The following is a 19,410-nucleotide window of genomic DNA, read 5'->3' as shown; positions in this document are numbered from 1 at the left end:
AATCAGTGCCACCATTAGGGTTTTACAGTGATTTTTAATTATTTATACTTTCATTTTTTGGTTTGTGCCCTCATACCTTTTGGTGAGACAACATCAGATTTACATTTGATTTAATTTCCATCTACGGCTCTTATGTTGATGTCTTTCCTAATGTGTCTCTTTCATTACACCCTCTCTCCTTGTGTGTGACCTGCCACTTGTCTTTGCATCCTCCCCAGCCAAATATAAGTATAACGGATTTGTCAGATCACGTAAGTGTGTTTCCCTGTCCTTCTGCCATAGCTTTGTGTATAGAGTATAGCTCCCTCAGTATGTCATATAACATTCTTAGTAGCGATGCTCTGCTTAAGTATTCTTGTATTTTTACTGTTAAAAAAAAAAAAAAGGAAACCAACTTTTGAAAAACTTTTAAAATTTCAGTGTTTCTTTTAAAATATCCAGTTTATTTATATTTAACTTAAATATGATAAAATCATTTTAACATATTTTGACAGCAAACTAAAGTACTGAGATCATATTGTGTTTGATAACACTATGTAGATCCATGAAATATTCTTTTTGTATTGTGCTGCATGTAGCAGCAGATGGCGCTACAACACCAGGAAACAGTGGAAGCCATAAAGAGGCTGGCGTTCGATTCAAAGCTGATTGCAATATAGGTAAATCTTTGGTAAATAATTGTTAAATGACTTTTCCCCCCCTTTATTTTACTGGTTAAGAATACATTTCACTTTTGAAATGTTATTTGTCACCTCTAACACTTTGTGTCTACATTTTAAATGTATTTGTTATTATTAGGCATACTGACAATAAAGGCTTTTTTTTTGGTTTCCTTTATTAAATAATGGCTGCCTCACCTGTTAAGCAAACTAAAAGGAAGCGCAGTAATCATAAAATAAGTTTTTTTTTCTTCCCTTTTTTAACTGTAAAGACCACAATGCATGGCTTTAAAAAGCTCTTTCATGCAGTTGCAATGCAGCTGAAGAACAAAGCTCGCTCATGCAGCAAACACTGTAAAGGCAAAGCCAGCTTAGCTCACATAGTAAAGTAAACATTTTTACTTGTTATTCCTCCGCCCCATCATCCAGTTTACATTGGGTCACGGCGATCTGATAAGGCTTGCATGCAGGACAGTACCGTCATGTGATTATCATTTCAAGAAGGGACAGTTGCCGTCTGGGTTGTTCAGGATGCACAGTGGACCTGCCAGGGCGGGTGAACACTCTGTAACGCTGCACGTGTTTGACAAGGGCCAGATGAATCCAGGAGCTATCGGTGGCGCCCTGTAAATCAAGGAGGCAGCTGACGGCTGGGATAAACGTCTGTTTATCGCCGAGGGCCACCCAAGCATGCTCTCTCCTCCAAACAACCAACCAACCACCCTTCAACCAAAGGGAGGAAAAGGGCTCCGCCTCTCCAAGTCAACTTTGCAACCAGATATTTTACTCATCTCCCACTGCTGTCTTCCTGCAGTGTGCCATGACCCTTTCAGTACATACAAACATGCGGGTTGACTCTGCAGCCACAGATGGACTGTGTGTGAGTGTGTGTGTGTGTGTGTGTGTGTGTTTCTGTGAGTTTGGTGAAACGACTTGCTGAACATATTTGGTACATATGCGAGTATTTATTCTCATACTCAAGCGATTTAGTGTAATAGTGAAAATTCCAAATGCTCTGTTTTTGAACATTTTTCATGCGCAATTAAATCACACTTGTGTACATAATCCAAAAGGAATCCAATAAATGTTTAATGATTAGATGTTTTGAATTTATAATATTATAAATATTTAGTTCTATTTGTTGACATTATTGTGGTGTGCCACGCTCACTTGAAGTGACAATATCTAATTGGTTTTGACTGGCTTTAGCCAAGCCATGCCTCTGCTTTGTTCTACCCGAGCGCAGCACAAATGAGAAGTAAAGTTAAGAGGCTTCTAATGAATTTAACACAAATGAAAAGCAAATAATACGGTGAACATTTCATTAGGAAGGCTTCAACTATTTTTAGGAAATTCTACACGGTTCCTGCCTTAATATTATTATTATTATTATTATTATATTTTTGCTTTAAGCTGGTTCAGTCAAAACTTAAGTTGCATTTTTTCTTAAATAGTGATCAGATATTCATTTTAACATACTGTGAAATAATGACTGTTTTATGGAATTTACCCAGAAATATCTATTTAACAAAATCTAATTTGAAATACAATAACACTTCTTTACTCAGTCATTTCTGGGCATTTAAAGCAGGCGTTCTCACACTCTTTGTTCTCCACTATTTGACAGTAACGGATGAAGTTAGACCGCCTTTTCAAAACAGAACACTTAAAACCACCGGCTGCATCTCCACCTCCATCACCTCAAATGTATTCCTTCCCAATGCCCTGCACCCCAGCCAGGACCCCCTGGCCAGCCCTGGCACAGTCAACATCCCTCTCGTTAATAACCGTAAAGGATGCCTGCTCCACATGCGGCTGGGGCCCGGGGACGACCCCTCGCAATTGCGCTTCAGTATCTCGGGTCCAGGAGACGTGGCGACCAGATCCCTGGCTGAAAGTCGACTGAACCGGGCCCGCAGTCTGCCAGTGAAATACCGCTACCACCCCAGTAATGCCATGCTGCTCAGTCACAGTAGGCACTGTAGGTTGGCCCCTTAGCGGGATGCATCAGTCAGTAATGCTGTCCCGTCTCTTCATTTTGTCTTGTTTGCTGCATGACGGCTCACTCTGCTGGAGCTGCTGCTGTTGTTTCTCCTGCTGCTTTGCACAGATCTGGCTGCTAGTGCAGTGGCTGCTACTGTCTATATGAGATAACTTTTAAGCGCTGGGGTAAAACAGGTGAATTTACTGTAGACACCGTGCTATTTTAGAAGTGGCGCTAGGTGTTGTGAGCTCAGGGATTTTGCACTAATATCATTATGTAGTGGGGAAATGCAGCGTGGTGTCCGTGAAAGCAAGAAGTTCAATTGTTTTTATGTTAAAAAATTAAGTTTAAACCATGAGGAGTTTGTCAAACGGTATAGCAAGGAAAGCATACTTTCTGCTGTGTGGTATTTTCAAAGTACATCAGAGAGAGAATTATTTGTAAAGTGTAAAATGTTTGTGATATTAGCTATTCTGATTGCCCAATTGCATAAAGGAAATGTCAGAGAATGACATTTTATTAGAAGGCAAAGCCATATTTCTTATCTTTTATTAGCAGAATTAGGTGACAGCATAGAATGGGTGCTCAGAGAATAATGAAATTCCACATGCTTGGAATAACCGCGGCTTGCAGTGCGCACATTGATTTGCACTAATATCATGCTGTGTTATTGATTTCTAACCAAAGGACTAATGCGGGTTTGAAGTGACGGTGCACTTGACATTTGCGCTGGGAGAGCGTAGATTGGATAAGAGTATCTGGGTGCCTGTCTGAAAGCTCTTGAAACTCACAGACAGTGGAGAAGATCAGACTACTGTTAGCTTGACTGAAATCTTCAGACAGCTGGGCCTGGACTCACTCCGGCTGCTCTTTCGCATTCTCTCTGTCTGGCTGGGACTCAAGTAAAGTTTGAGAAACAGTGTTTTTGTTTTTAGATGATTTTTTTTCAACCTAGCGAAGCATGGCTGACAGAAAACCGAGCTCAAATGTGATCAAATAATCTTTAAAAAAACAAAACAAAAGAGAAATATAAAATAACACAGCATTGTCCGGCAAAACATGAAACAAAGACGCTGTATATTTAATCCGACACAAGTCATTTACTTTTTATTTAAACTTGTAACATATGACCTTTTTCTTCTTGGCAATTATGCCATTTATCAGCTGCTTTCATAATTTAGAATCCACTAATTCACACACTGCTAACGTGCCCTGACCTTTATTATGCGTGCTGAGCGTTCTCTTAGCATGGAGGCAGACCTGTAGAAGAGCCGTTGTGCACGTTAGTAAGAATTATGGTGTTGGGGTTCAAGTAGTTTCATTAGGAAGTCCACTACGCTTTCAAAATTCATCTCCATAACCTGTATTTATATCATTGTCATTGCTTTTGCCCATGCCCCAGTGACAATAACAGTCTGTAGCATCACATTGCAATTAATGCGTTAGGTAATCATGGTCACTTGGATGTAAACTGCTAGAGGTCCAACCACCTGCAGAGTTCAGTGGGTGAACAGACGCAGTGATGTGTCAGTGGAGGATGTGCAATATTGCACCTCAGTATAGCCACAACATGGGGGACATTTTAAAAAAATTATTATTTTTTAAATAAACCTTCCTTTTAGGTCATGAATTGTTTTTTCTCCGTGGTTTTCTCCTGCTTTTTTCAGATTTAATAATTTGTCCATTACTAATATTTTCTCTCTCTATTTTTATTTCCCTTCCATTTTGACACTGAATTATTAATTTTCCTTTTCTTGCGTTCAGTTTCTTTTTTTGTGGTTTGCATTGAATGATTGATTGATTGTTGCCTATTTTCATGTCAGGTCCAGCTCTCTTTCTGAACCGTCTGTCTCTGCTCTGACATTGTGCGCATGTGTTTTCAGTCGAAGACGAGCATCCGTCAACGCTCTCGCCCAAAAAAAAGCAGCGCAACGGAGGGATGCGAAACTCACCCAACTGCTCGCCCAAAATGATGAGGTAAGAGATGCTGATTTTATTCTTCTTCCAGCCTTCAAACTGGGAGTGAGAGGAAGACAGATATAAGGAAGATGGGAGGGAGCATGGGGAGGGGGGGGGGATATGTGTCTGAGAGATACTTCAGAGGCGTATGCTGCTGATGGTGAGATGGTGGGAGTTTGGATGGATGGGAGGGGGCAAATTAGGGGTGGCAGAAGAGGGAGGTAAGAAACTCTGTGAGTGAAAAAGAGAAGAGAAATGCCCTGTTAGGTGCTGGCTGTTTAGGATGGCATGCTGTCAGCTGTTAATGACAGAGCTGAAATAATATTTCTGTCATGAAAAGCGGCTGTGAGGAGCCGTTTGAAAACTCCTCTGGCTTTAAAGACCCAGCTGTCACCTCCTCCGTTCTGGTCCACATGTACTCCTTAAACAATGCTGGCACTAATGACACCACCAACCAATCAGAGAGACCTGCATGGTTACTTTGCCCTCGGGCTACTCGTCTATTGTGGGAACCCCTGTGAGTAGTGTTTCTGGTACTTAAGGCCATATGCGAGATGTATCGTCACAATCAAATATGAATTCAAATATTACCTTCCTTTTATCCTGTCCTTTGGAATTAAACTGCTGTTAATTGATGTTGAAAGATAAAAAGGGTAGGTTTTTGTGCTCCTCTGACTGCAAGGCGGGGTTAGACACACGACTAAGAGGAAAATGCAGGGAGGCCAGGCTGTGCGGGTTGGGACGCCGGGATGAAGGCACGGTGGCGAAGATCTAACAGGACAGAAACACTCATAGCTACACTGCTCGTCTCCTAATGAGAGCGAGGATTTACATTAAGGAACTCTAAAGAGAGGCCTCTTAATATATATAATCTTAATCTTATTTATAGAATTTAAACCCTTTAAAAAATAAGCAAACTCTAAACGTGGAATAGTTAACATTTCCAAATAAAATCAATATAAATATGAGCTATTATACAAAGTAGTTCTGTTTTGTTCTCTTTCATACGCTGCATAATGCTTTCACTTATTACTGTACCATTCTGGTCAAGTGCCGTGTACGTTAGCCCTGCTAGTTTCCCTTAGGCAGCAATCCTCCTACTGCACTGATTTTTGTCCAGTATAGTTGTCGGCCTCCCCCTCACAACAAAACAAGCACTTAATAAGCCTTCACACTTGCCAAACCATTAGCCCAACACAGAGTCATACCCTTCAGTCTAGTTCGCAGCAGAGCATCAGCTCAGATGCCCTTGCTCAGAGGGAGCAAACTGCTACAAAAACAACTAGACACTGGCACATTTCCAGATAACTGCTTGTTTTAAAAGGTTCTTTAGTTTGCCTAACTTAAAGCACAAAACCTTTTCTTCTCTTCCTTTTCTGCTTAGAAGACGGTCCCCGTTTGCCATGTAATATATGCATCTGCGCTTTGATCTCGCAGTGATAATAATCCTTGCGAGTTATTTACTCAGTTTTGAAAACGCTTCAAAGCGGTGTCAAAGTTTTCTCTGCTTTAGGGTTGCTTCTGTATTCTGCTGGCTCTTGGGTGCTGGGATGACAGGTCCTCTGTTATAGGTGTAGCTTTTTCTTTTTTTTCCCTCCAAGTATTAGCCTTTAGCAGAACATCAAATTACCCATCGCAGTCCACAGTCCCTCCCTCCACCCCTTCACAGCTGCCCCTGTCAACATATAAGACCATATATATTATATAAACCGTTATGCTTTGCGAGGTGGATTTTATGCAGAATGAAAAGTGATTGTTTGAGGTAGCCTTAGGGATACTTTATTCAACAAGCAAGAAGGGGGAAAACAGAGTAGAGAGCTAGCAAGAGAGCGAACATACGTATCAAGTATGGTTTTTACAGGACTCGCAGCCTGAAGGCCTTTGTAAATAAATAATGATCAACAGATTGGCTGTGGGCTTTTGAAAAGCATGCCTTTGTCAGTTTGCATGATGGGAAAAATTTTCAAAGCAAGAAGCTGCCTTCGTAGTCTGGCAGAGAGGGATTGGGGGAGCACGCCCATCCCCAGCTTTGTGACTGCAGAGTGATACACTGGAATAATTCAACTCTGTTTGAAATATACTGAGGGAGAGGGTAAGAGAGAAAGAAAGAGACAGAGAGGGAGGGAGGGAGGCACCGGAGTGAGACATGCTGTAAGGGAAATACTGTTTGTCCTCCATAAAAGTGCATCTGATAATATATTGTATCTCACCGAGCACAACATTTAGTTTGCATTCTGGTACAATGCTAGAAATTAAGCAAAGTTCACGTAATTCTGCATCTACTTGTTCAGGACTGAAAATTCTCAGTAGAGAATATCTGCATTTTCTGTCACTTCGCTCGCTATTTGGGTGACATTTAGGAGCCCTGTGTTAAATAATTTATTAGTAGCCAATCCAGCTTGTAAATTTCCTAATGAACCGTATTCCCGCCATGGCGCTAACACCATCCCACCCCACACCCACACAAACATTCACAATGGGTCATGACTGACAACACGCATCCGTTTGCAGAAGATGTCACAGTATCATCTGCAGCTGATATCCCTTGGGCGTGGCCCCGTAGCACAGACGTCATGTCTGCTCTGCCTGAGCCTTGTGGTAGGTTCAACCCGAGGCGCGGAGAAGGAAGAGGAAGGAGGTGTGCGGAGCCTGTGACAGGCTGCCAGTCACACCGCTGACAGCTCTGTGAAAGATAGCTGTCTTGGCAGTGAGAGGTGGAGCGGCAGCCCGTCTGCATGCGCCAGTCAGCCCCTGTGTGGAGGCGAGCAGAGCTGAGCAGATTGAAGTGACGGGGGGCTCCGTGGAGTTGATTGGCGCAACACGCGGCTCTGGATGAAAGATTCAGGCTGAGTGTAAAAACACTAAATGCTGTCAGTGTTATTATCACCTGCTCTAACTGATAGAGGGGAGAGGGGGGGAAAGAGAGGTGGAGAGAGAGAGGGTGGCTAATTGACAGCTTTTTTTTTCTTTAACTTTAACTTTTGCCTGCGATGGCATGCAATCCAAATGCAGGTTGAAGGAAGAAACGGCATCAAAGCCTTGTCAGTGAATGACAGTGTTGATAGAGGATAGAGTGATACTGAGAGAGATGTATGTCAAATTCTTGAGATATTTTCTCCCATATTACTCACATGTCTATCACTGCAGTTTCCCCCACCCGCTTTTTTTAGGAGTATCAGCAGTACTGAATTTAACCAAGGATTTCATAATTTTTCTTAAATTGTCAATAAACTACATTTACATTGCTGCAAAACAAGGAGCCTTTGTGGGAAAACAGCACTCCCGCCGTTTATCTTGACTCTGTGTGTTTGGTCACATTTTCTGGACCGTGTTCAGAGGGGCTGTGAGAACATGTCTTGTAGAATAAGTTCAAGAACAGGAGAGGCAGCGTAACAACACTGACAGGAACCCTTTCATGGTCAGTGTTACAGCAGATAAAACTCAGCAGCCCACTGCTGTGGATTAGCCTGTTTGGTTGTGACATGCTGCTGAAACATTAATGACCATCAGTTGGGAAAGCAAAATGTGATTGGGCAAATTCCTGAAATATTTAAAGTGCGAGCCTGTTGGAGCTTTTACGGTTTGCGCCACATGGCGTCAGGAACTGGAAGAGAGGGTAAAAGCTGGTAATTGGCCTTGTGTTGTCATGCCATTCAGTCAGTAGTACTCACATCTTGCTGTTCTCCTCTGTACCACAGTGAGCACAAGGGTCATTGACTTTTCTGATGCCTCTACATAGGGGATGAGACAGATTGGAGGGAAAAATATTCTAGTTATGCAGTGCAGTAGAAAGTTTCATACTCTGAGAATGAGATGTACTTTTAATGATCAGACAGCACAGATATCAAGAAACCCTGCCTGGCTTCAGCCACAAAACAGCCTAACATAAATATTTTCTCTTTTCCAGTCGACACGACCCCCTTCTAATTCCTGGAAATGAACAAATTGAGAATATGGACATGAACGTGAAGAGGTATGACTCGACAGGGATGTTTCACTGGTGCCCTTCAAAAGACATCGAAAAAGTCATCCTGGTAAGTGGGGCAAAAGTTCTGTAACTGCTACCCAGTGAGGGGAAAAATAGTGTATATAAAAAAAGAAGGTACTAGTAAGTATGCTCAGGAGCAAATGTTTCCCCTCAGTACTGCAGTAACACAATCACATACTAATGTGTATTGAAATTTCTCTCACTGCCTCTCTGTTGTTTCAAGGTGAGTTTGTTTTTATATTTATATATACAGTATATGTGTATATCCACCAAGGAATGAGTGAGCAGCATTTCAACACTCGGTGCATGACTTTGCTCAGATGCTTTAACAAGACGGTTTAAAGCATTTACGTTAGTGCATAAATTGTTTGTGTAGGATCAAATAGAAGGCGCAGTCACCTGCTGTGCATAGTAAAGATACGACATATCTTTGCTTTGTCTAAGACTCGAGTGACCCTGGTGCTGTTTTCACTTAACTCAAGGGAATATGAAGGCTGCTTCACCAAAATGTTTCAGATACACAGATAACCATCATTTGCCACCAGCTGAAAATATGAGACAATTTGCAGCTGTACTTTTTTATGAATGTAACAGTTTACAGCTTACATTCGTGTGTGTTTAATTTGTCTAATGAAGAGCTAATAATAAAACCAAACACATGGTTTATAAATGATTACATGTGGATATATAACAGTTTATGTGATGCCTTTAAGCACATTTAAACTCTAGATATGTTGTTTTTTTTTAACTTCATGCACCTGACCCAGTTTTCTGTTATCGGCACTCATTTTTATTCTGTAAACCTGTGTTTGTCTCTATGTGCCTCCTCATCTCTTTTCTGCCTTCGCTTTTTTCCTCATTCTCTGCTTTTCTCTCCCCCCCTTCCCTGTGTCCCTCTGTTCCCTACAGACCCGGAGTGAAGCCTCCATGACAGTGCTAAGCGGCCATGTAGTGGTCTGTATATTTGGGGATGTCACGTCCGCTTTAGTGGGGCTGCGAAACTTGGTGATGCCTTTAAGAGCCAGCAACTTCCATTACCACGAGCTAAAGCCTATAGTTTTTGTGGGCTCGCTGGATTACCTTCGGAGAGAGTGGGAAACTTTACACAACTTCCCCAAGGTCTCCATCTTACCTGTGAGTGTACTACTTCACCTGCATGTTGAATATGTGTCCAACTAGAAGGCGTTGACATTTTAAGTTGCACTCATACTGAAATCTTTCAAGTGATTGTCATTTTGAGTTTGATCGCGCATTTCTCAGTTGCATGATTACTTCATGAGAGCTCAGTGAGCCTCCCTCATCCCTAGCGGTGACACATCCTGCATATCCAAAGTGGAGTTTATGAGCGTTGCAGCTGCAGTGCCCATCACAGATGGCGTGGCTTGCTGCCTTAGAGCTTGTTAGGCCTGGTTTGACTGATGATCAGAGGAGAATCACAAACACAGCCCTCAGCGCAGGCTAGCCTTTAGATTAGTCCGTGTCTCTGAATCTCCAATGCCCGGTTAGATCAGTGGAATGTCATCGCCTCAAAACAAGAATACTTGTTAACTAATTTCCCACAGCCCCACTCCGCTCACTTCTTAAATTTATTTTTCTCTCCCCCATGTCTGTCTGTTCTCTGTGTTTTGCTTTCTCTCTCTCGCTGTCTTGCTCTTTCTCTGTGTTCCTCTCGCCCTGAAGGGTACACCATTAAGTCGGGCAGATTTAAGGGCTGTCAACATCAACCTCTGCGACATGTGTGTAATACTGTCAGCCAATCAGAACAATATCGAAGATGCCTCTCTGCAGGATAAGGAATGCATCTTGGCAACACTCAACATCAAATCTATGCAGTTTGATGACAGCATTGGGGTCTTACAGGCTAATTCCCAAGGTAAGAAGTGTCCCATTAGACTCCATGTACACTCCTGGCCAAAGGGGACAGGTTATGGGAGGGAGGAAAGGAGAGTAGTCAAAAAATGGAAAAGGAAAAGAGGAAAAGACTGGAGGGCAGTGAGAAGGCCACACAGGAAGGATAGATGTAGTTTGTCGAGCACAGAGTCTGCTAAGCGCTCATAACTGAAATTCTCTGAAAGTCTGCTTTGAGTCTCGTCTGTAAACTGACATTACTGTAACTCTAACTGAAGATGTGCACACACAGAAACATTGTGTTTATACCTTCATCAAGCCTTTGAAGAGTGTTTACTCCGCGCAATTTTCTGATGGTTTCAGTCTTGTCCCTAGCAATTAGATGCTGCTAAACCTTTGATAATACTTTTTAATGATGTAATCAACATGACTGTGTCATTTGATGTTGTTCCCCCTGATCTGGAGTCTGGCAGATCGTCTGGAACAGATTGTTGATGTTTGCAGACAAACATACGAACCAGGCATCCCATCAGGCCTCATCATCATTAAGCAGCTAGTACAAATCACCAGGCAGGCCAATTCAGCTGCTCCTCATTAGTCACAACAAAACAGCAACACATGCACGCACACACCTCAGTGCTTCATAGCGTGCGCACGCGTTTGCGCACGTAACACACTCGGTTACTCATGCCAAGGCAGCCTATCCACAAACATTCACAAACAGGTGATCCTCAGTTTATGATTAGCTTGAAAGGTTCGACATGCCTTGAGGTAAGCAGTTAGTGCCACCACAGCGACTGTTGTAAATACAAATCAAAGTGAAGGTTCAAGAGGCCTTTTTTTTCTTTTCGTAATGGAGGGCATATCCACATTTTTATTAGAATGCCGATGCAGTTACTTCTCCAGCCTGTGTGAGCGATACGCTGTCGATAATAGTGCCAGCAAGCAACAATCGGCAGGAGTAAATCTGAGAGCGCGACCACTCTGGGGAGCAGTACTTGCAGAAAGCCACGTCCATCCAGAAGCTCGCTGGTTTATGTCTTCTAACCCAAACCAATGGTTTGAGACTGGCGTTTATCAATAACTGGGTCTTACTTTAACGGCCCATTTAAGAAAACACAGTGACATGCAATCATGCATACATAAGAAAATACACGCATATAACCAGGCGCTGCTATTGTATCATGGGTATTGCTGTGGGGATTCCTTCCTCCTAGCGATGCTCTCATTCAGACGCTGTCTGTGGAATTTAGAGGTGCAAATGAATAAGTAAACACGCGCTTTCCTGGGGGAGAGCTTCTCCCGGCTGCTGTAGCATGTAGTCAACCACAGAGCATAGCTGTGCCCGCAGGGCTACAGGGATAAGGGGGCATGTAACCCAGATCTCACTCATCTATTGTAGATTGTAGCTGAATAAACTAAGTTACAGTCTAACAAAAGCAAAAGCCAGCGTCTTTGCTTTGGGGCATAATTTTTATTTTTCATTTAAAAAAAAAGTTAGCATTAATATAAAACATATAAAAAAAGAGAAAAATTGACTGTGTTAAGTATAATTAGGCAATTCAAGAAGCATACTGTTACTTCAATCATGAGTACACAAGATTAGTCTATAAAGAGAAACAGTGTCTTTCTTTAGAGATAAACAGTGTTTTTCATATGGGGTGTATGTGAATGTCTGATGAATAATCTCAGAAACAGATTAAGGCAATCGGGCAGATAAACACATTTGAGCTCTTCTGTTTTTCAGTGCTCAGTAGACGCTCAGCTCTCTGTTTGGATTTTGCCAGCTCACACTGCATAACGACTTTTGAGCTGTTTGTAACCTAACAGGTTTTGAAAGCAGCTCTGCAGCAGGCCTCATGTATCCCTGTTCTCACCAACGCCACTTTCTGGGGTTGCGCTGCGCAGAGTGGAAGGCGCTCTCCTACGTCTTCCCACAGTCTTCATGTTCACTATGATACAATAAGCGCGGTGTTTTAGAGGCAGAATCCAAAAAACTTGCTGTCACTCTCCAGTGGAGTAAACATCATCCTTTATGGACATCGACAAAATGATGCTTGCACTATCTGAGCTGTGCTCCCTGGTTGAAGTGTCAAACCGCTGCTATCTCCTAGTTCAATAATTGGTGTAACAAAAGTTATGATTATCCATGCTTCAGTTCAGTGTGTGCTTCCCGCTGCGTACTAAACTATTTGGTGCCTTTTCCGTTGCAAAGGGCTGAAAGATCTCTTTTGTAATGTAAGCAGCTCATTGAGTTTCTTGACAGGAAAGGCACGCACACACTCGCACACAGAGAGAATTTGCAAGCCTTTTAAAACTTTGTGACCTGAATATATTCCCTGCATTATGTTTCCTTGGTGGTGGCACTATAAGCTGACATTTTGCTGTAGTCAGCATTAAATGATGGATGTCAAAACACAGTTGATGCATTATGCATATAGCATTACAGATTTAAGGTGTTTACTTGTCACTTTGAGGAAATGCAAAAATGTGAAGTCATGTGAATTCATACTCCTGTCACTTGCACTTGTATTTCATGGTTCTGTGCCACACCATTTTCGATAAAAGGTTTTCAGGATCCACTTCACCAATTTTATTGTAACAAAATGAACAACATATAAAATTTATGTCTGCCAGTTGATGGAGGGATGTGAATGCTAAATATGTCTTGGCTGACCCCTAAAAGCACAGTATCACTATTGCAGTTTTTAGGCAGGCGCCTGCTTCACTTAGCTGCCTTCTTTGTGTCCGTGTGTGTGTTCTTCAATCCTTACATTTGAATCGCACATAAAGTGCACATCAAAAACTTCATTCTTGGTAAGATAGAATGCATCTGTAATTGTACTGATACAGAGTTTTAGGTCATGCCCTCATGCCGGTGATACTTCTACAATAAAACATACAGACTGCAAATTTTTGTTTTGATATTTGCCATAAAGAGTAAAACCCACATAAAGCCGATACACAGTGACAACATTTAAAATAGATTTAAATTGGAATCTGACTTTTTAAGTTTATTAAATTATTATGCCTCATAAATAGTAGTAGCATTGGTAATAGCATTATATGTTTGAGGTAAAAAAAAATTAAATTAAATTCAAAAAACACCACAAAATGTAAGTTAGGGCTCAAAGAATAAATAATTAGTAAATTAGTAGGAAAACATTAGTTAAAAGTAACATATTGCTATAACTTTAATATTATTTTATTCTTTTATTATATTTTATTTATTCAAATGTAAATAGTAATAATAGAAACCTATCAAAAAATTTGCATATATAAACCATGTAGTTATTTTTTAGTATAAATTGAAGCTGAAGCAACAGTTTTTTCTTTAAATGCCCAGTCGTGTAAATTCAGTAGTTTATAGAACTGTCTTTAACTCCAATAACTTAAAATAATTTTTTTCTGCATGACTTTATCCATCTCTTACATCTTTGTGGGAAAAGTTTGACCGAGGCCTCTTTATAATGTTGCTTCAGTTCACTAAAGCCTGTGGGCATTCATTTATGCACAGGGCTCTTAAGGTCCTGCCATAGATTCCTTATTATCAGTTTGGGCTTTAACTGGCAATTGCTGCACCTCGATTCATTTTATTTTCAGCCATTCTGTTGTAGACTTGCCTCTGTGCTATACACTATGACCAAACCTCTCATCTTTGGTCTTGTCCTTCCAGAGGACAGTTTCCAGAAGCATTGTGGGGTTTTTTCAAATTTAACTTTCTTAAACTTAAGTTATGCTGTTATATAGTAAAAAGAGGTTTTCTGCTGGCAATACCTCCAAACAAGCCATACTTATTCTGTCTGTTTCTAATTACATTGTCATTAACATTAACCTTTAACATGCTAATTGATGCCTATAGGGTCAAACCTGTAGCTCTTGGGTTTTATGCAGTTTTTTTGAGCTTTGCCTGGTCTACTATTTGGGAATATTGTGGCATTGTGTTAATGCACACCCGAATGTTCCAGACCAGCACACTGTCAAAAACTGTGTTTTTATAGAGGTGCTCACACTTGCTGATGGTCAGTTAATCAGGTACATTTGATTAGCAGCACCCAGCTGGCTTTAATGCCTGTGGAAGCAGTGAGGGTGGCTTTGAACTGAAAACTTTCTTTTTCACATGACTCTATTTGTATTAAGTAGATATTAAGATTTAAAACCTTTACATCTGCTATAAAGTTTGCTGACCAGCCTGAATACTTGATCCATAACGCTGTTTCATCTGCTGATGTATTCAGCCTATGTCTTTGTTTCCGAATATGTAAAGGTTTCACGCCTCCTGGAATGGACAGGTCATCTCCAGACAGCAGTCCAGTACATGGCTTCGTGCGTCAGGCATCTGTCACCACCGGATCCAACATCCCCATCATCACAGAACTAGGTAAAACTGTTTCCACCCACCTCAGTTGCAAACATTGCATGTTTCATCCAGTAACTACCAGTCAACTCATTATTCATTTCCAGATGTAGACACACAGAGCTAATAATCTCAGGCATCATTCTGCTATCAAAAGTTCCAACTCATTCAAGGTCAAACGGACTAAAGAATGCACGGTGTGGAATTTTTGTCCACTTTCATGTTGTTGATAGCTTTGCCCAACTCAACTTCATATTCGGATGTGGGTTACTGGATCCTGCAAGTTTTTTTTTTTTTTTTTGTCAAGTGGTGACTCAACTTGAAGATATCAAACACGCACTTTCGGGACAAAAGCCACATCTCCTGCCATTTGTCCACTAATGGACAAGAGAAACTCAGCCTGATGGAGAGAGTGAGAGAGGGAGAAAAGGGAAGAGAAAAGGTAGAAGAGGAAAAGTGCCTTGGTTGCAAAATGGGTCCATTTATTAATCACAATACCACTGGTTGTATTCCCAATGGTGATGGGGACTCATGAAACTTTCAGATCTCCAAGGGGCCTTCTAAAGCACTAGAGACTAGCTACTCTGTCTCCTCTGACCCAATTAGGGAGCAATGGAGCATGAGGCCAGCTAAGAAAAGGCCAGAAAGAGAAAGAAGCTGCCTAATATTACTTGTAACCAGCCTAGCCATTACCTGAATTGAGCCTCTCCCATTACACTCCTAACCGCATATGTAATCATCAAAACTAGATAGTGCACGTTAGAGCCAAAAGCTTCTGTCCTGGACTTAAATACTCGTGGCTCTGGAGTTGCCTCTCTGCATGCTCTTTGCTTAGAAAATTTTCAAGCTGCAGCATCACTAGATGCGATAACATTGTCTTTTAGGAAGGGAAGAAGTAAGAGAATATAAAGGGAAGAGTGGCTGCGTGTCTTACGCCAAATATATACTGTAATTACATTGTCATGTGTTCAGGTTACAGTGCCAGAAGCAGATTAAAGTCACTTTCAAACCTAAAAAACACGCCTCATCTGAGTTTCGTGATCAATTTTGTTTGCATGGCGTGTGAAGTAGGTGTGTTTATGGATAAGATCCTTTTTCTTTATCCGTCTCACTGCTTTACCATGAAATTATTTATTGTTGTTGAAGCGGCGCGGTGCTGTGACAGCTCGGGCTTCGTATCTACTGTGCACTCTAATCCGGGGTGCTTCACTTTTAGACACCGGACAGCCGTGAATATTTCAGAGTAATTCCGAAGTTGACGCGAGCAGTCTCGAGACACCCAAATGCCTTTACTGCAGTCTTTGAAACTGTTTCAATAACGACACAATTTCTCCCTCTCTCTGCACTGTCTCATCACCATTAGCTAAACCTGGCAAACTACTGCCATTGGTTTCACTCAGTCAGGAAAAAAAAAGTGGAACCAGCATACAAATGATAACAGAGCTGGGTAAGCTGAGCCTTTGTCCTCTGCTGCCGTTCGTTCCCCTCGCTCCGTCGCTCCGCTCCTCATCAGCTTGTCTTGATTTATCTGGCTGCAGTCAAGGCTCTCGCCGCTCCCATGGCTTCACTTTGAACACATTTTTATCCTTCGTTCTGGCTGAAATTGACTGTCTTGTTTTGGCCCTCTTTTCACTGATTTTTTTATTTTTTATTTATTTTGGGGCATTTTTTTTGTTTTCTTTCTTCCAGTTGGGTTTTTGCAGAGCTTCGCTAGGCCTTTGATCATGTTCAGTCTGTCCTTGTGGCTGTTTTCATAGCAACACCCCCTCGGCCTCTCACCACCCCTACCTCCCCTCCTTGCCACCTCCACACACACACTAACTCCCGCTCCCCCCCTCCCTTCACTCCTTTGGCCCAGGCCCGTTTGCATCAGCCCCCTTCTCTCTTTGACTGACATTTTTGTTCCACAGCTCACAGGAAACAAGGGAAGAAATCAAATTTCAAAAATAACAACAACGAACAAAATCTTTTAAGCTGTTTGTTTATTTTTAAAATGTATTTTTCTTTTTTTTTCTTTCCCTCATGCCATAACTCTGAGGCACAGATACTGCACGAGTCAAACAGAAAACTTGTGTGATGCTCGTTTTTAGAGTAACGTTGGCTCATAGATTCATCGCTGTCCACTGCTTCTAGAAATACATTATAGGGAAAAAGATTTGCAGCGTAGCAAGAACTCATTCTTTTACTACACTTAAGAGATTTTTTAAAAAATCCATTCATTATCAGGCTAGTTTCATTTAGACTGTGCAGATCATGTTTTTCTTCATCATAATATAAAAAGTGTGTTGTTATCTGGTTTTAATTTGACTTTCGGGGCGCAGGTAAATATGTGAGATGTATCTCCACAATGGTGATGATGTGACAAACACATCCATCAAGAAGGAATTTCCTAAAAAAACAAAACAAAAAAAAAACATAGCATGACATTAAGTGCATGGTTTTCTCATGTGAGATAGTAGCCATTGTTGAAGTCTCAAATTTTACTTTTTAATGAACCCTTATAAATATATAGATATCTGCTTTTTTTAAATACATACCTGTTTTTGTTTTTATGTATGCTACTGTCACTGTATTTTGAAATTCTGTGCAGTTATGTACCTTGGATAGCAATATAATAAAAAATAAAATAAAAAACAAAATGAGTATATAGTAGCTACAGAGATGCTAAGATTGGGGACTTCTTCAATGGTTATCTAAAGTTGTGGTTTGCCTAAATGTATGAAACGCACCCTGCATGTTATATACAGTACATAGAATTACATATATTATATTACATATAATATTCAATATGAAAAAGGTATTTTATTCAACAAAACATTTTTGTCACATTCCAAACAATTAAACATATGAGGACAAAAAAAGAGTATTTTTAAACTCGGGCATCAATTTTATAATAATTATTGATTTCATAATCAGTGGAAAACATGTCAATTGTTTGGAGAAGAAATGAATTTTATTTTTTTTCTTGTGTTTTAAAGTAAGTGCAGTGGTGTATATATGCAGTGAGATATAATGTGCATCTGATGTTGCATTATATTGGAAGCTCCAACCTTAACGCAATACCTATATACCTGAGACCTTCTTCTTCCATTACTAAGATATGTCCTAATCTTTTAAAATGTAATTCAGCATTAAAAAAAAAAAAGAAGTGTATTGTATGCTATTAAACTCTCAGGTGTGTTGGTGTCTATGTGCAAGCGCGCGTGCACTTCACTCTGCCCGTCTCTAACTCGGCTGTGTCCCCTCTCTCAGTGAACGACTCAAACGTTCAGTTCCTGGACCAAGATGATGATGACGACCCAGACACAGAGCTTTACCTCACTCAGCCCTTCGCCTGCGGCACCGCCTTCGCTGTCAGTGTACTCGACTCCCTGATGAGTGCGGTGAGTTCCTAAACAGACTGAAAACCCACTGTGCTGGAAAGTTGTTGTTTTTTTTGTTTTAAATTTTACAATTTTTATTTTTGAAATTCTCCATCTGCATGCTTTAATAGCTATATTCATTACAGAGAAATAGAGAAGAGTTTCAAAGTACATAAAGACTTAACTGCATGCTGTTGCTCAGGTAGAGACTGTAGATTAAGGTAGAGTTAAGACATTGCATTATGTTAATAAACCCAGATCATTTCCTTATTTTCTTTATTTACAATTAAATTGCTTTAGAACAATAATTTTTCAGATGTACCTGTACTTACCTATAAGTTACAAACTCAGCTGGTGTATATAATAAAAAAAACACATCCTGAGGTGATGTGTTGACATAAATTTAAGTAGATGCGCAGTTTTGGCATTTCAAGTAGGCAGAAGTTGGTAAATGAAATGGCACAGTACATTGATCACATATGCCTGCCAACTCCACTGACATCAGAAGAGAAATAGTTGGCATCACTCACCCTAAGTGTTGACTGTTTAACTTTCAGGAGTTTTATTTTAACAAAGTAAACTAAAAGTTAGTGTAATAGTGGTGATATATGCACAGCTATAACGGGGCCAAAGAAAAGCTGTTTTGTCTTTTGTGATCACTGCGGCGGAGATAAGAAAAGAGATGAGATGGGCAGAAAACGAGCTACAGAAAAATTCTCCCTCTCTCGATGACCAAGTGTGTTGTTTCCCTTTGGTGCTGTGATGGCTTAATTCCAGCAGTTCTCTCTGCGAATAAGGGGTTAGAGGAGCGTGCAAAGCTGAGCTGTGCAGGGAGTATAGCGGGCGTCAGCTGTAGTCTGGCACTGGTCAGAGGTGAAGCCAGCTAATGGACACTGCTCATCCATCATGAGGCTCTGCAGGCCTGTCAGGGTCCCAGTGAGGGGCGCTGCCACTACGGCCCGTCTGCCTGGTGACATCAGCTGTCTTCACTCTTAGCAAAAGCAGGTTCTGATCGGCTTGAAGGACAGGAGAACCTGACACTTGCAGATCGCAGTCAAATTGTTGTTTCGAAAGTCAAAGCAGACCTTGTGGGGTGCGTAGAGGAAAGAATAATGTTTTGTGGAAGTACTAGTGTTTTATTTAATGCAATGATCCCACATGTACTATGGTTAGCAAAATGCCCTTGACCATGTAGCTCTAAAATTTGATAGATTTATGTATCTTGAATTTTATGTATATTTTAGTGCAACCTA

At 41.0% G+C, this 19,410-nt stretch overlaps 1 protein-coding gene across 12 annotated transcripts in view; it reads left to right on the top strand.

Annotated features, from left to right (window-relative positions):
• kcnma1a (potassium large conductance calcium-activated channel, subfamily M, alpha member 1a) overlaps window positions 1–19,410 on the top strand; it is a 151,731-nt gene that overhangs the window by 119,480 nt on the left and 12,841 nt on the right. For 6 of the 12 annotated variants that reach the window (XM_063490842.1, XM_063490836.1, XM_063490835.1 and 3 more), the window contains 6 exons: window positions 4,527–4,620; window positions 8,510–8,636; window positions 9,500–9,724; window positions 10,271–10,463; window positions 14,706–14,819; window positions 18,048–18,178. In XM_063490842.1, the coding sequence (XP_063346912.1) occupies window positions 4,527–4,620; window positions 8,510–8,636; window positions 9,500–9,724; window positions 10,271–10,463; window positions 14,706–14,819; window positions 18,048–18,178 (884 nt within the window). Of the gene's footprint in view, window positions 1–578; window positions 660–2,286; window positions 2,641–4,526; window positions 4,621–8,509; window positions 8,637–9,499; window positions 9,725–10,270; window positions 10,464–14,705; window positions 14,820–16,158; window positions 16,243–18,047; window positions 18,179–19,410 lie in introns of all 12 variants that reach the window. The other 6 variants (XM_063490834.1, XM_063490833.1, XM_063490840.1 and 3 more) reach the window with 3 other exon arrangements.

This window comes from Pelmatolapia mariae, linkage group LG13, assembly GCF_036321145.2.
Source record: "Pelmatolapia mariae isolate MD_Pm_ZW linkage group LG13, Pm_UMD_F_2, whole genome shotgun sequence".
Taxonomy (NCBI): Eukaryota; Metazoa; Chordata; class Actinopteri; order Cichliformes; family Cichlidae; genus Pelmatolapia; species Pelmatolapia mariae.
The sequence above is the reverse complement of the archived record's forward strand: the minus strand, read 5'-3'. Positions and strand labels throughout refer to the sequence as shown.